This window comes from Anas acuta, chromosome 10 (assembly GCF_963932015.1).
Source record: "Anas acuta chromosome 10, bAnaAcu1.1, whole genome shotgun sequence".
NCBI lineage: Eukaryota > Metazoa > Chordata > Aves > Anseriformes > Anatidae > Anas > Anas acuta.
In genome coordinates this window covers 11,849,037-11,865,038 of record NC_088988.1, presented here as the reverse complement: position 1 = coordinate 11,865,038, position 16,002 = coordinate 11,849,037, and the positions used below count along the sequence as shown (strand labels likewise).

Here is a 16,002-nt window from a genome sequence, read left to right as displayed (position 1 = left end):
CAGGATGCGTGGTGACGTTCTGGTGTGCGAGGCACACGTGGTTGTGACACATCCCAGCGCGCAGGGCACATATTCAAGGGTGTGGACCACGTCTGGTTTATGGCCCGTTGCAGGGAACACGTGACATATTCAAGGTGTGGGACACAGGCAGTGACACAGCCTGAGGTACAGGATGAGTTTCCATGTGCAGAAGGGCTCCCAGGCACCCACCCACCAGCTCCTGGTGTGGCCGGGGCTGGGCATCTTGCTGCACACCCGGTGGCCCTCCGGCCCCTGGCCACCTCCCGCCGCCCCTCGGAGGTGCTGCCGGGGCAGCGGGCACCCTCCCGGCCAGCGTTTATCCTCTTAGCCATCCTGCAGCGATCCGGCACTAATTCAGCCTTAAACACAGGATTGTCAGAAATTGGAAATGGAAGAATAGGCAGATTATCCCCCCGGCGCCAGCGTTAAACACGGGGAGCGGCAGCTGCCGCGCGAGGAGGGCTGGGGCAGCGTTCTGCCCCCAGGCTCAGCATCCTCGCCGCGCGGCGCTTTGCGCCCCCTCAGCCAGCTCCAGGCTGGCTAATGAATTAAATAGCAGGTTATGCCAGGCCCGTGTTAACTGGAAACACCGGCTCTATCCCCAAAAAAGCTTTAAACCCAGCAGATGCTCCACGGACAGCTGCCAGCGGTGACCGAGGCTGGGTCTACCACTGCTGCGACAAACCTCTGCCAAGACAGCAGCCCCAGCAGGAGGTTTTCCAGCTTCTGCAGTGAATCGGGACAGCGTTTTCCCTGGCTCAGCAAGGATGGCAAGAGCTGAACGCCTCAGGGAGATGTTCAGATAGAGACCAGGGTGCAAAAGCTTCCAGGACAACACCAAGGCTGATTGCGGGAGCCTTTGCAGTCCCACAGACAAAGCACAGTGCTACAAAATGTGGAGAAAAAGAAAAAAAACACAGAGGCTAGGATGTTTTGCATTGCACTGTGGCACTCATGCCAGCCAGAGGACCCTGGTGGCCAAAGGATGGTTTCTCACGTGCCACTGCTACGGCCAGACCCAGAGGCTGGCGCTGCGGGCAGTTCTCTGTGCCACAGGGGGCCCCTTTGGGATTTTAGCGTCCCTTCAGGTGGGGGGAGCTGCACATTCCCTTGGGAGCAGGGAGGTCGCCTCACCACGCTGGGAGCTGCTTTGCCACGATGGGTTTTCTAGAAAAGAAACCGAATTTTGCAGCGTAACAGCAGCAGGGATGGGAACAACAGCACAGAGCAAGCCGTGCGGCCGGGGCTGGCACGGCCAAGTTGCACGGCAGCGCAGCACCTTGGCCTGACTTCAGCAAGTCCCACTTGGGACCTGGATAGGGGGTCAGCTCCCAGGTTTTTCACCTTTATAAGCTCATTAAAAAAATAAATAAATAAAAATAAATTAAAAAAAAAACTCTTTTCCCTACAATCCCCCATTTCCTTCATGATCATTAGTCATGGATCACGATGATTAATAGGACCAAACATAGCAGGACTAGAATAAAAGATGGAAAATTGGAATCTCTGCAGCAAACTGCATGATGCCGCTGGTGTGGGCTGGGGCACAGGGGCACCTTGGTGGCACCCCAGCCCAAAGCTTGGCCGAGCATTCAGGCTCCCGCAAGGAAGAAGCCAGATGAATTACACCACAGCCTGGCTCTGCTGGGAAGACAAAATCCCAGCAAAGCCCTTAAGGTCCCTCCGGGGGACAGCAGGGCAGTGGGAAACCCTCGTGCCACCTGGGTGTGCCCTGTGCTGAGGCCATCGGGGTCCCGTGGGGTCCCAGCACAGCCACGGGGAGGGCGCAAAGCCACCCCGAGACCGACGGGGCTCTGGAAGGGCACAGCAGAAAGACGGGAGAAATGTAAAAGCATCTTTTAATACAAATATAAATATAAATCCATCTGAAGGGCTCCGGGAGAGAGAGAGAGGGCCGTGCCCTGCGAGCGAGGCCTGGTGGGGGCTGCAGGGCATCGCCAGGTCCCCCGGCAGCGGGTGCAGGGCTAGAGCCGGGCCAGCAGCAGCACTGGGGCCAGCAGGGGCAGGAGGCCGGGGCGGCGCAGGGTGGCCGAGCCCCGCAGCGTGGCCTGGTTGGTCTCGGCGGGCGGCGAGCCCCGGGCGCTGGCCAGGCGCCCCCGGGCGCTGCAGAGCTCCTGCAGGTTCCCCTGGAACTGGATCTTGCGGGACTCCTGGCGCAGAGACTCCCAGATGGCGGCCGCCTCCTCGGGGCAGCTCGACAGCACCTCGCTGGCGCAGGCGTGGAAATCGTCCCAGGACCTGGGGGACAGGGACAGGCGTGGGGAGGGGACCGGAGCCGGTGACCCCCCCAGCAGCTCCCGCACACGCTGGGCAGAGGGACGGGGACGGGGATGGGGATGGGGATGGGGTTAGGGCCACTCACTTGCAGATGGTGTCCAGCTCCTGCGCCTCCTGGGTGCCCTCCTCCTGCTGCTGCTGCTGCCGGACGCTCTGGGCCATGCTGTCCCCCAGGCTGATGAGGCAGCCGGCGAAGCCCTTGTAGATGGTGTCGCACTTCCCTGCCATGCTGACGGGCTCCTGGGTGGCGGCTGCAGGGGGACAGGAGAGATGGAGCTGAGCCCCCCCACACCCACACCCAGCAGGCAGCGGTGGCAGCGGGCTCCGAAATACGGCGAGGGGCCGGTCCCCTCCTGCATCCCACCAGCGTCATCTCCCCGTGACCAAGGGGCAGGACAGGGGGGCAGCTCTGTCTGGGGGTGCTCCAGCAAATGGCTCGGGTGCATTGAAACCCCAAATCCCCCAGAGGAAAAGGGGCTGAGGAGGCTGGAGGCTGCAACAGGACCTCCTGGCCTGGCCCTCCTCAAGAGCAGCTTCCCTGCGGTACTCAGAGCTGCAGGACCAAGGAGAAGGAAGAGGATGGCAAAAAGTTCATCCTTCTCAGCCTGCTGCTGGTGCAAGCAAAGAGGCAATGAAGTAATTAAAACATCGGGTTTTAAAGGGAAAATGCAGCTGGTGTTGAGAGGCCCCATGGAGTGGGGTTCGCACCCACACAGGGAGCAGGAGCGCGTTCCTCTGGAGCCCTCGAAATTAAAACACCCTGCTGAACCCTTGCTCCTGGTCCGTGGCACACGGATCCCTTGCGGATCCCACAAGCAATGCTGCCATTAGCCGCAGCAGAAAAGCCACACAACAGCTCTCTTCGCATCGGGCCTCCCAGGATCTCTCCAGAGCCATCTGTCCAGCCCTTTTATCCCCCAACAGCAAAGATTAATTTGTGAGTACAACACAGAAAACAAAAGCAAAGGCTCAACTGGCTGAGCAAGCTGAGGCCACTGCTCTAACAGCAAGAAGAGAAGGAAAAGATGGAAGAGGCACAAGTGCAGGCTTCGCCCCGGGAAGCTGCTGTTCCCTGCTGTGCCCCACAAAGGATGAGCCCCAGGTGTCCCAGACCTGCTACCACAGAGCTGGGGGTGCCCAACACCTCTTCTTCTCCTTCCCACTGCAGGGACCCCACGAAGCAGGGGCTGAGAGGGACACAGAGGTTTTGGGGCCAGGGCAGACCCCAGTCACTGCCCCAGCCCACACGGCTCAACCCATGTCCCTGCTCCGTGTCCCCAGGAGCGTTTGCAGGTTCAGCCCCAGGTTGGTGGCGGGATGTCCCATCAGGACGGACACGGAGCTGGGGTCACAGCTTGCAGGGAGGGGCTGCTCCATCTCCATCCCACCCCCTTTGGCTGGGACCAGCTCGCTCCTGCTCCCAGCCAGGCTGATACGGGAGAGCTGTGCTGGGACAGACAAACAGAGGCTCCAAAGAGGCCGGTGGCACCGCGGGGATCCCCAAAAAGGGGATGGACGAGGACGCAGGAATGCTTGGCCACATCACCAGAGTCGCAAGGTTGTTGGAAATGCCGTGCGCAGTGCTGCAGGGAGCTCTGAGAGCTGAGGACGGCTGAAGTGGTGAGGTTGGTCCTGTCAGCTCCTCCCGGGGAAGGAGGCAGCCGAAAATCGCCCGTTCCCCCAGGAGGTCTCCAGGAAGCCGTGACACACTGCCAACATCCTGTGGCTAGAACGTGGCCCCAACGCACACAGCTGCAGCCAAGATGGGGCGAGAGTAAGCCTATACCACCAAGCAGCTCTGTGCTGAGAACACCACGGCCACGCCGCTGGGCCAAGTCCCAGGTTGGCAGCAGCCACACGGGTCGCAGGCATCACCGGTATCAGCAGGATGAGTGAGATCCGGAAACCTGCTTTCAGCAAGCTCGAGTCCAAGCGAGTCCGTGCCCACGAGGATGGGCAAGGCGAGAGGTGCGGGCAGGAGAAACCCCCCCGGACAAAGCGCACCCAGCGCCGGGGGAGGCGAGCGGCACCCCCGGGGAGCCCCGAGGGAACGCGGGGTCAAAGCCCGGGGTTGCTGCCGAGCACCGACACAGCCGCCCTGCTCCTGGGGAGGACCCGAATCGTTTCACAAAAACCCTACAAAACCCACCCCGTGCCCGGCAACCCGCGGCCCCCCTCTGCTTCGGGGCAGGGACCCCCTCGGGGAACGGAGCCCGGGCTCCGCGGGGGGAACCGGCTCGGAGATGCCGGCACCTGGAGAGCCCCCGGGAGCGGTGCCCAGCCCAACCTCCCCGTCTCGTCCCACACCCCCGAGCCCCCCTCGCCGTCCCGGGGCACTCACCGAGGTGCAGGAGCTGCAGGAGCAGCGGGCACACGACGGGCAGCAGCCGCCAGCAGCCCATGGTGCGGAGCCACCGCCGCCGCCGCCGCCCCGTGTGCGCCGCGCTCCGCAGCCCCGAGAGCCCCGGCCCCGCCGCGACCGCCCCCGAACCGCCCCCGAACCGCCCCGAGCCCGCCCCCCCGGCCCGCCCCGGACAGGAAACAGCCCAGGAGGACAGGGAGGGGGTCGTTTTGTGCTTTTTCTTCTCAAAAAGTTGTTTATTGAATCGTTCGTAATGTTATTTCCAAAAAAAAAAAAAAAAAAAATCGAAACTTAGGTAAAAAGAAAAATCCTGGTGTAAATCCCAACTAACAGCCGAATCGTGGACATGCTCCCACACAGCAGAACCAATGGCCCCGGGCTCGCAGCCTGCTGTTATCCCCCCACCACCAATTCGTTCCTGTTCCTGCTCAGCTGCTACCCCCCCACACATCCTCCCCAGGAGGGTTTTGAGTCCTTGACTAAGACACAAATATTGGTTTCTTGCCAACAAGGAGCCCCTCACTCCGGGCTCAGCACACACCTCCCTTCTCTGCTGACAGCAGCAGACTCCAAACCGAAGGGGTAAGAAATCCATTGGCTTCTGCTGGATGCAACTTGGAAGGCCAGCCAGGCCTCAGGGATGGATGGGCAGGTGAAGAAGAGACTTAAATGTCTCAAAAAGAGGCTATTTAGGAAAATAAGCCAAGTGAGCGTTCAGTGACTATCTGGGACTATACACGGATGGCGTTCGCCTTAGAGACATCACACACATGTTGATAGATTTCCTGGCAAGAGCTCTTAACACAAGCCGTACGTGGTTAGTAACTACTGGATCTGCTGGGTGGGCTTCCCCGGAGCAGCCCACGAGACAGCCAGGTTCTCCTAGGTCATGCCAGGAGTGACCAGGCCCTGAAGCATGATCATGAGGCGGCGGGCAGGCTTGCTCAGCGTGTTGTGGGGTTCCACCTGCAGGAACTGTAAGAGCTTCTGCCGCACCTGGTTCATGACTGACCCCATGTGGTCTCGGGTGATGGGGTCGCTGTGGTCCAGGTGCATCACCGCTTCCTCTAGGTAACTGAAGGAGAGAGACCAGGGTTAGAACCAAACTCAACGCGAGATCCCAGTCCAATTCCATTCACTTTAGCACTGCAGACGCACAATTGTGCTCCCCCCACAGAACAATACTCGGTGCTGTAAGTTCAGCCATCAAAAAATCAAACAGTTCTGACTTTTGGCAGAGCCCCGCTATCCATTCTTCAACGTGCACAAGCAGCCAGTATTTCCAGGCTGCAGTACATACTACACAACCTGGCTGCCTCAACCAAGCAGGCGTAACAGCAAGCTACGTCTCACTTCAGTGCTGTAGGTGGCACTTGGCCACAGGCCATACCTGGTCAGAGCTCAGTATACATTTTTTTTGATTAAGCTTTTTAGCATAAGCAGAGTTAGTCATTTGCTATACAGTAAAAATCCTCAGCACTGAGGCTTATTCCACACAGGGATATATTTAAGGTCTTCTTCCAATATAACTCTGTCTATCCCACAAGGTGTGGGAGGAAAAAAAAAATCACGAATTTTACCAACAAGCCATTCAAAAGTTCAGACAGTCCATCAAAACTTTCACATCACAGCCTGAGAGTAAGCCAGTGTGGTCACTGCAAAAGGTATTCACCAGCAGATCTGCCTGAACTTAGCAGCAATTGTAACTCTGCTTATGAGCTCTTCTGTAATTTAAAGCTCTTTTTCATCTTTTCTGGCTTGAGCCTCTATCCCTAGTGTTCACTTGAGATAAGAACTCAATTTAAGGTAATTTCCATGCAAGCCATGGTCAAAACCTGCAGGTACCTTAAGAAATTCGTTTTTCAGGGTAGCTAACGGGGTTTTGACTCACAATCTAAAAATATTCATGGCAAGTATCAGCACTGGCACTACTTTGTCACACAAGCTTTACTTAGTACATGTAACAGACATTACTTCCAGTAGCTCCTGCTGCCACCTCCCACTGAACCTCTCCAGCAGTCACGATGAGAAATTGCCTACACAAAGTCCAGTGCTGGGTTAAGAGCTGCAGGCAGAGCAAAGTGGCTCTGGATATCAAGCTATCTAGGGAGCACAGCGCTTCCCCTCAACATTTACCCACATGGGAATGTTTCCTTGGTTAAAGGTGATCACTGCACAGAGAGCAAACAATATTTACAGACTCTAATACTTGGAGCTAACAGCACCTACAGCTAAGTACCCCTTCTATGACTACCTCTGGGCAGCAAAGCTTTCTTTTGCAATACCTGTATCTTTTTCCAAGTCATTACGGGTTGTTCGCTTGCCTGTAACAGGCCACAGAAGCACCACCTTCCACTTACACACAGCGAGTTTAAAGCCAGAGCCAGGAATACACCTGCATAGGTTCAAACCCAGTGCCCTGATCGTACTCACTTCAGCTTCAGTTCCGTACGAGTACCCAAATCCGAGGAGAGCTGCTGAATGAGAGAGAGCAGCACCGGCTGGGACAGCGGGCATGGGTGCTGCCCAAATACTTGCTGAGTATCCACTGTCTCACAAACATACAGGACCAGATTGAGATCAGCTGCTGTTAGAGCCTGCAAGGAAGATACAGCTTGAGATGCAGAGGAAACAACAAGCAGGTGAAGAACACAGGACAGTGCACGGGACAGCCATCTGCCTTGGGGCAGCTCAGTGACTGCCAGCCTCCTCTGGGAGCAGAGCTCTCTGCAAACCCCACAGTGTGTGCAAACAGGACCCTGTTTAGGTTTTGCCTACACTCAGAGGACCCCTGTGTCTGTTCTAAGCTGAACAGAGAGGACTGCTGGTCCACAACCAGACACAGGGGAGCAGGTCAGTTAGCAGCAGGGAACAGGGCCACGTTTGCAGCTCACCAACACAGTATTGCTGCTATTCCCAGTGCAGTGTGTCTCCAGCAGCTCAAATGAATCTGCCTAGGCAGTCAAAGGCAAAGACAAGGTCAGGCCCCAGCTGACAGATCTGCCTGGAGAGGCTTACAAAGCTGTTGCTCTTCAGGGGTGCACTACGTGCCAATACTGATGGCAGTCATCTGGCTTACTGCAGCACTGATGCTGGCCTAACAGGGCAAGGAACGAACTTAATTTCCATCAAATCATGGTGCAGGCACAGCTCTGGCCTGGCCTGTGCGACTGCAACTGCACTCCTTCAGCAGTCTGCAGCCACAGGTCCTTTCAGCCAGCTCTGAGTTTTGTGGAGTTGTGTCCCCACCCCAAGAAGCCATTTTTCCCCTCACTTTGCCCCCCCAACAAGCAGTGCTGCTCACTACAAGGAAGTAGTACCTGCTGGAAAGCTTGGTTGAGGTGCCCCTGCTGGAGAAGCTGCAGGATGTGAGTTTGCTGAGACTGGAAGTCCAAGTGAGTAGAGGGGATCGGAGTCCCTGCTGCTGAGCGCATTGCCTGGACAATGCTTGAGGTCACTGCTGCTTGCTGCTCCTTCATAGCCAGGCTCACTTCTCCTTTAATGACTCTCTGCACCTGGGCCAAAATAGACTCCTGCAGGCTAAAAGAAAACAGAAGTTTATCTGAAAATGAAGAGCTGAGGGACTATGTTGCACAAAGCTTGTGGCAGTGAGAAAGCACAGGGTTGCTTGCTTGCTCCCAAAGGGTTGATACAAATTGTTCTGAGGCACAGGCATCAGAAACGTGCTGCACAAGGAAGCACTGTGGCAACAACACGACATCCCAGGGTGCATACTGAAGATGCTGGGATTCTGTGTGGAAAAGCAATGTTCCAAGGAATTAATTCCCGTTGTATCAAAGATCTAAAATGGCCTACAAGCAAGGTGACTAAGCTCTAGGTACATCTGTGAAAGGGCTCAGCTTTCTACATCAATCTCTTACATGCAGTGCTCCCCCAGGAGTGGGATTCCTCTTACAAAGGGTACAAAAGCATCAGACCTGCACTACTGCAGGTAGACTAGCAGGGCTTCCCTGGGAGCAAGCACAGCACATACAGCAAGACTGTAATTTAGTCTGGTATCCTTCCTGGCACATTTGCTCTCCCCTGACAACCCCTGTGTAGTCAGACATTTGCTCCGATAGCTTAAAATAGATGGGGGCATTCTGCCCTGCAGGTGACCACGAGCCAAGCCAGTCTTAATGCTGCCAACCTGCCACCAGCTTCATGGTTTGCAGATGCTGAAGGCACGCACTGCCAAGATCACATCTTGAAACCAGGGTAGCCAAGAGGAATTGCTGCAGAACAGCTGGGAGGACAGAGTAGCCTGCAAAACTTTTGGTATGCCTCAGGACACAGAGTAAGGAGGAGAAGCCTTCAAAAGACCCAAAGATCATTTTAGAACAGAGAGGCTAGTCTGAGGCGAGTGTGCTTTTGGGCTGCTTTAGGTCCTTCTGTCCTCCAACATGCATATGGGACACTGTGAAAAGCAGGCCCCAAGCTCCCCCACGCAGCAGAGGTACAGCTGGTTGTTTGAAATATTCTGTGGTCTTTGTTTAGTGCTTACAGGGAAACAGTTACACCAGCCCACGTGCTTTGTCATACTGAGCACAGATCCAACAAGCAGCCCTACAGCACCGGTGTCAAAGGGCTTGTTTCCACAATGAAGCAGGAAGAGGTTTCGTTATGCACCCGTGCCTCTCAGCGACATCCCTTTCAACAAGCCCAGCTGCCAACTTACTTGCCCACGATAATATGCAGCTGATGCTGCACCTCAGCGTGTATGCTGGCTGTGACAGTGGAAGCCAGCTGCTCGGTGGTGCTCTGGAAGGTGCTGATGAGCTGTCGAAGCTGATTCAGCAACGGGTCCCGGGCCTCCTGTTCTCGTGCCTTCTTGTTCTTCATGTGAGTCTCAAGCTGCTGGATGTCTGCAACAACCAAAGAGGAAGATGTTTTGCCCATCAGCACTGCAGAGATGGTCAGGGCCAAGATCCTTCTGCCAGGCTGCACAAATTCTCCAGCAGAACCAGTAACTGAGCCAGTGTACAAGTGTGGGAGAAGGGAAAGTGCCCAAGCCTTGTTTTGGGCTGTGCTACGCTAACATAGAAACCCTGCTTCCATCCTCTGCATCACACAGGATTTTCTGACACAGCAATAAAGCTGAGAATCCTCTTGCAATAGACCTTTACAGGCACTGTTTGTTCATAGCAAGATAAAGGTGGGGATGTGAGTATTTCATACACAATATGAGTTGTAACCTACAATACTGATGGAGTTCAATGCCAATTAAGTTAGTAAGAGAAAGAAGAGGAACACTTCTGACAAAAAAATGTTTGTAGAGATCAAAAAGCTGTATTTTTAACTATTTTGTAAATTGGACTGATGAAGAGGGCAAAAAAAGCTCTATGTACTTGTGGGAGACTTGTAAGGAAAACAAAGGGTGCAAAATAAACAGTAGCTGGAGACACTCTACGGATTTAGGGACAACAGAAGTTGCTTATGCTGGCACTCAGAGAAGAGCCCTGCAGAACAATACCTGCCTGGCCTCCCAGAAGTCCAATGAACTGGATTCCGAACTTAAACACAAGAAAAATGTTCTCCAGTGCATCAGTGCACACCTTTCCTTACTGAAGTGTTCAGTTTCCTTTTTTCCAGGCTGACCATGACTACATTGTTCAGCCACTATTTAGCCTCTGGTCATCCTTGTATCCTTCTCTAGATGTCCCCAGTTCTACTACCCATCTGAGATTACACAGGAGTGTTGCCTTCTACACATATCATCTTCCTGATGGCAGGATGGGGTAATTCTATAGTTGGGTTTTAGGGTGCGAGTAATTCTATATCTGGGCTTTACTACTCAAGGGATGAAGTCACAGATCCACACAATGAGACCAAGTGTTTTGCTACACGGGTTACAAAGACCAGATGTATATCTCTGTTCTTATAGCACCACCTATAAAAATCTCCTCAATTATGTTTCCATTTCCCAAGAGTGGAAGGGAAATGCTTTCAGACCACACAGATGGACTAAGGTTAAACAGTTACCACTGAAACTCTAAAAGCCTTAAGTCAACTTGTCAGTCTCTCAGTCTCTAACATGAACATGCTGTGTAGAGAAAACTTAGAAACAAGGACTACTCACATTCCTGGGTGCCCTGCTTGAAGGTATCATTGATCTGCTGGAACATGGACTGGCAGCTCTTCTCAAAGGCTGGTAACACCACGCTCTGGAACGCTTCCCTGTAGGCCGACTGGATTGTCCCCTGCAGGGTATCAGCTGTTGCCCTCACAATGCTATCTGTAAGGTTCTTACAAGCACACACAGAAGAGGTTGCAGGAAATTAACAACAGCCTGCTGCAGGATAAAGACGTGAACAAAGATAAAGACGTGAACAAACATTGTATGTTCCTGCAACACACCCACACCAGACAAGAGCCTGACTGACACTGTCAGTCAGAAGTGTGAATTCCCTGGGCAGCTGAACTCCTTCCTCTAAGCTCCACCACAAGTATGGCAGGCAGAGCATCTACTTGCTGAGGGACTACCCAGGGACATCACCATTTCCCTGTAGTTCAGCTTGAGAGCAAGGGAGGGTTGGTGCAGTCAGGCACGGCTCTTTTTCTCTTCCCCCCTTTCCTCCCCTCCCACCATCCACCATTGCCCACCAATGTAGCTAACAAGCTGCTGCTCCCTAAATAACGTAGAAATGGTGTAAAGTGTAAAGAGCAAAAGAGCAAGTCAAACTTGGACCACTTGGCTAACTGAGGTGGCCCTACAACAATCTGATCCTGTGAGAGCCTCTGCTTTAACAGAAGATGAACAACTCAGTAAACGAAAGAAAGGTCTAACAAGGCAGAGCAGGCAGGAGACACAAAGAGCTTGCTCTCTTGATGAGACCAGAAGAGAGCTATGAACACGGGCAGCTAAACTGACCTCAGACCCACCTGGAGATATAGGTGAGTGGAAGAAGTGTGAGGAGTCACTACCCAGGCAGCTCACAACTCAGTGCCCCTTGGAATACCTACGGTCTGGTTCTCCTTACCTTTGATTTCACTAGCTTGGTGATGCTCTCCTTCAGTGTCCCTTCAATAGCCGTGAGCTTGGTGGCAATAGTGTTGCTCAGCTGGCTAGCAACAGGGTCTATGCTCTTGGAAATGCCTAGTCAGAACAAAAACATGTCAAAGTCACAGCTTTAAGCCTAGTGTCACTCTTCAAAACCTGAAAAAGAAAATTAAGTCAAACTATTCCTGGAGGTGCCAAATGACCCAGGTACAGGCAACAGCCACAAGCTCTGACTAGGGAAGCTAAGGTTGAACAGTAGGAGAAACTTTTTGCCAGGAAGGTGGTGTGGCTCTGGAAGTCACCAGAGAAGCTGTGGAATCTCCAACCCTGAAGGCTTTCAGGACTCATCCAAAGTCGCAGTGGACCTGATTTAGGGCAGTGGGTAATCCTACTTCAAGCAGAACAGAGGATACCAAAGACTGCAGAAGACTTTCCAACCTGCATTTCTACAAACTACAAATATTGACACAAATGATGATGTGTCAAGGAAGAGCAAAGACAAGCTGAAGTTTGCTTCCGTTAAATCACAACATTTACAAACCTATTAGCCTCTTTTGCCTTCCTCCACAGATTCCGAAAGCTTTGTGAATTATAATGGAAGATCAGACCATGCATTTTGGAAAGGTATTCCCCCCTCTGGGAGCCTCAAATTCTTCCACCCCACAACTCTTCTCAGACTACAGTGGGGCCCGCAGCAGCTCACAGTGCAATGTCTACTCTTCCTGTAACCTAACTCCTACTTCATGGAGCACCACCACTCCCATACAGCAAAACTCACACTGGGGTACTGTCTTCTTCATCTCCTCACGAACGGTCCTCTCCAGACGGTTACACACAGCAGTGGAAAGGGACTGAGAGAGCTGCTGAGACAGATGCTCCTGGAGCTGCCCATTGCGCTGCTGTCCTTCCGTCAGTGCTCGGTCCAGTCTTCTCTCTAACGAGCATGCACGTTAAGGATCACAAACAGCAGATCTCCCTATCCTCAACACTTCCATCCTAGAAGGATGGGCACTTGCATATGGCAATAGTTCCACTGACTTGTATGGAATTGCATTGCAGCATTTGTGGCCATCACAGGTTACCTGAAGATTTAGGGGCGTAGACAAAGTAGCAGTTCTTCTCCATTCTATTTCTGAATTTCTCTCCCTTGAAAAGGGAGTGAGAGGAACTGAAATAGTTATATGGCATCCAGGCCTTTTATGACACCTATGGCCCCTGCTACGAAGATCATTGAACTTCCTCAGCTTCCCTCACGTTTCTAGTCTGCCTTGCAGCCTTCCACTCCCTAATTCCCATGCACCATTTGCAAACAAGGATACGCTCCTGCTCCTGCTGAGAGTCAATCACCCTCTCCACATGGCCCATGAGGGAGCTCTGAATGGCATCAAGGTGATCAGTGAGTCTCTGCAGCAGCTCCATCTGGTTCTGGCGCAGCTCAGAGAGCTCCCGCTGTTGGCTCCTCAATATACACATCAGCTCATCCTGGAACTCCGGTGTCACCTGTGTGTGGAGAGGACAAGCAGTCATTTCTAACAGGATCAGAGGTCAGTCAAGCATTCTGGTAGGTATTGAGTTGAGCCCTGTGCTGGAGCCTGAAGCACAACACACAAAGCAGAAACTGGGCCAGCTTAAATGCCTATTTCTAAGAATTTAATCCCAAGAAATAAATTGATAAAGCAAGGTATATGAAGTGTCCACGTGGAATTCACAAATGTTTGCTTTAAATATCCTGAACTGTTCAGAATCAAGACCCCCTTCAAAGTTTTGGCATTTAGAAGAAATCAGAAGGCAGACCCTATTCACTTTCGGCCGGGTACGGAGAGAGTGGGCTTAGGTCTCTGAATAAGGACCTCAAATGCTTATGAAAGAGCTGTGCAATAAGTAGAATAAGGAGGAGATTTCCTAGAGCACTCTTTCAGCTCTCTCACTTATTTGTGAATAATCAAGCAACCAGAGAAGTACACATCTATGATTGTCTCTTCAGCTGCTCAAAAAGTCTATAGGAAACACACACATATAAGAGCAGTTTAAAAAGTGAAGACAACTGTGCTGAGCACATTTTGTAACAGACACAAAAGTGCCACCAACATGGAACAGTAACTCCAACAAGCCAGTCCCACTGTGATCCTCACTTTGCTGGGAACACTTTATCCTGCTGCCAACGCATGCAAGTTGTCTCAACAGGGAGGAGGAAAGGACTGGTAAAATTTTGGATGGAGCAGGGCTTGTGAGAACACAGAAATGCAAATCAACACGCAGAAGTGAAAAGGAAGCCACCAGTCTGGATAACATTAAGCAGCTCCTTCTCTGCTGCACAAGTCACAGACCGGAACAACGCCAAGCCCAAGTGCAGGGGGCCCATGGCACAGGTCTTCAGCATGACAGCGAACAGAATTGAAGCACAGGCCCTTGGAAGGGATGGCAGGAGCACCTCCGACTCACCTGGTTGTTGGATGATCTTGGTGACTGGTTCACATCCCTGGAGTCAAAGAGAAAAGCAGTAATTCAATTATGTTAATTAATTGCTCTGATTATGTCTTCTGCCAGAACAGATCCCCCACTTCACAGGTTGCTTTAGGTTTTATACCCAGCTCGTGCTTCTGTTTTGCCTAGTATAATATGAGAGCAACAGGAAGGGAAGGAAGTCCCAGTCCCCACAGCACTGTGACTCCAACATTTCCACTATTTCCAGGCCCTTAACATCCTTACAGACTGGTCCCTTCACACGGCTGCTTTCAGCACACAACAGATTTGAGCCAAGGCTTAATGAGAACTGTTCAAAGAACAATACACACTGATTTCTCAGTCTTGTCCAAATTCAAAGCCAGGGAAGGCTTTGCCAAAGAGCCTTTGAAGGTCTCCTGATATTTAGGAAAGGAAAAAAAAAACACCAGTACCCACTTGTTAAATACAGAATTAATGAGTTTCAAATCATCTAGAATGATTCCAGCTCTGAAGGTGGAGAAAGCAGTGATACATTCCAGTATATACAGCACAACAAAGAAAAACATTGAACGAATCCACTAACGTTGTACAATTCCAAAGGCACAAATTATGAACAAACGCTACTAGAAGGAAAGTACACATTTGTATTTCCCAGACAGCATCCATTCAGCAATTTTAAAAGGACTAAGGCTGGAAAAATGAAAGGCATTTCTGATGCTAAGAACTTCTGGGTGTCACAGCAAAGGACCACAGCCAGAACTTCAACACCACAAGCCATCTTCTTTGTAACGTGCACAGCTAGAAGTCCAAATCATGGAGCCATGGGAACACAAGAAGAGGAAAAAGCTCCTCAGGGAAGCTGTGCTACTTTCCTCACGTTAATGCAGACAGGTTGGCCTAATTTGCCAAGGGCAGCTCTTTCCACTCATCAATTTTCCCTTGCAGGACATTCATATGGGCACGTTTAGAAACACACAAAAGCAGCAAGCAGGTAACAAAGGATAGGTATGGCTGAACACGGGCACTGTGCCAGCGTTCAAAAGCCAACCAGAAATCGAGGCCTTATTAAGCTACACTCAGTGTCACAGTTCCAATGAAGCCTTCAATGAAACTGGCAAATGGATCCCGTGTCCCCCACCCAATGTGTAATTTACCTCCCCACAAATTCTTCTGAAGCCCAGGCTACACTTTGGATTTTGGGTCCCAGTTGGGAAGGCAGGGCACAACCTCCTCCCCCACCTCAAAGTAACACACAGCCCATGTCTGAGTAGCCAGCAACACTTTCTGTGGGGTCGCTCCTGTTTGCAAAACAGGATGAGAGCTGGGAACACTCGGCCAGAGCCCAGCCTCAGACCCTAGCCCTGCTGCTCTTAGCTCTGTCAGGTCCTGCACAGCTGGTCCCACAGCCCCTCGTATCCTGGCAAGCCCAGCGTACCCGTCATCTTTCTTGCCCTTCCGCTTTAGCTTTGGGGAAGCCCGAGGGGATGCCTTGGCTTTCCAGTCCTTCACAGGCAGCCTCTGCGTAGACGCTTTGGCACCAAATCCACCTGACGTAGAAGCCAAACTTGCAACTTCATCATCATGGTCACTATGAAGGAACAGCAGGGGAGAGGACGTCACTTGCAGTACTGGACACCGTCAGCCTTCACTAGAAGGAGAGGAGCTTGCACTCTGCTCTGCATCCACACACGTCCAGAGTCACCCAGCTGAGGATGCCTCCCACCTTGATCTTTAACACAGAGACCTCTACGGAGCTCAGCAGAGGCTGCTCCATTTTCATCTGGGTTGGCCAAGGCTGAGCATGAGTGCTGCGTGACAGGACCTGCAGGGTCTCTGCATTACAGACTGCTGTGGTTTGGGCAGTATGGCAAGGGGT

General features: G+C 52.4%; 3 protein-coding genes across 4 annotated transcripts in view; 1 reads left to right on the top strand and 2 right to left on the bottom strand.

The window, feature by feature from the left end:
* LOC137862000 (C-signal-like) overlaps window positions 1-16,002 on the top strand; it is a 176,021-nt gene that overhangs the window by 105,450 nt on the left and 54,569 nt on the right. The window lies entirely within an intron of this gene.
* Window positions 1,861-4,821, bottom strand: NRN1L (neuritin 1 like). Its single transcript, XM_068693256.1, has 3 exons — window positions 4,661-4,821; window positions 2,405-2,570; window positions 1,861-2,280 (listed from the first exon to the last, which is right to left on the bottom strand). The coding sequence occupies exons 1-3, from the start codon at window positions 4,719-4,721 to the stop codon at window positions 2,007-2,009; spliced, it is 501 nt and encodes a 166-aa protein (XP_068549357.1). The 5' UTR covers window positions 4,722-4,821; the 3' UTR covers window positions 1,861-2,006.
* Window positions 4,885-16,002, bottom strand: part of EDC4 (enhancer of mRNA decapping 4) — a 33,559-nt gene continuing 22,441 nt past the window's right edge. Inside the window, exons 20-29 of one of the 2 annotated variants that reach the window (XM_068693240.1) lie at window positions 15,562-15,714; window positions 14,124-14,160; window positions 13,001-13,181; window positions 12,460-12,615; window positions 11,662-11,777; window positions 10,761-10,926; window positions 9,360-9,546; window positions 8,002-8,221; window positions 7,115-7,278; window positions 4,885-5,756 (exon numbers count right to left, since the gene is read on the bottom strand). In XM_068693240.1, coding sequence (XP_068549341.1) covers window positions 5,564-5,756; window positions 7,115-7,278; window positions 8,002-8,221; window positions 9,360-9,546; window positions 10,761-10,926; window positions 11,662-11,777; window positions 12,460-12,615; window positions 13,001-13,181; window positions 14,124-14,160; window positions 15,562-15,714 — 1,573 coding nt within the window. In that variant the 3' untranslated portion in view covers window positions 4,885-5,563. The remainder of the gene's footprint in view (window positions 5,757-7,114; window positions 7,279-8,001; window positions 8,222-9,359; window positions 9,547-10,760; window positions 10,927-11,661; window positions 11,778-12,459; window positions 12,616-13,000; window positions 13,182-14,123; window positions 14,161-15,561; window positions 15,715-16,002) is intronic. The other variant, XM_068693241.1, reaches the window with a different exon arrangement.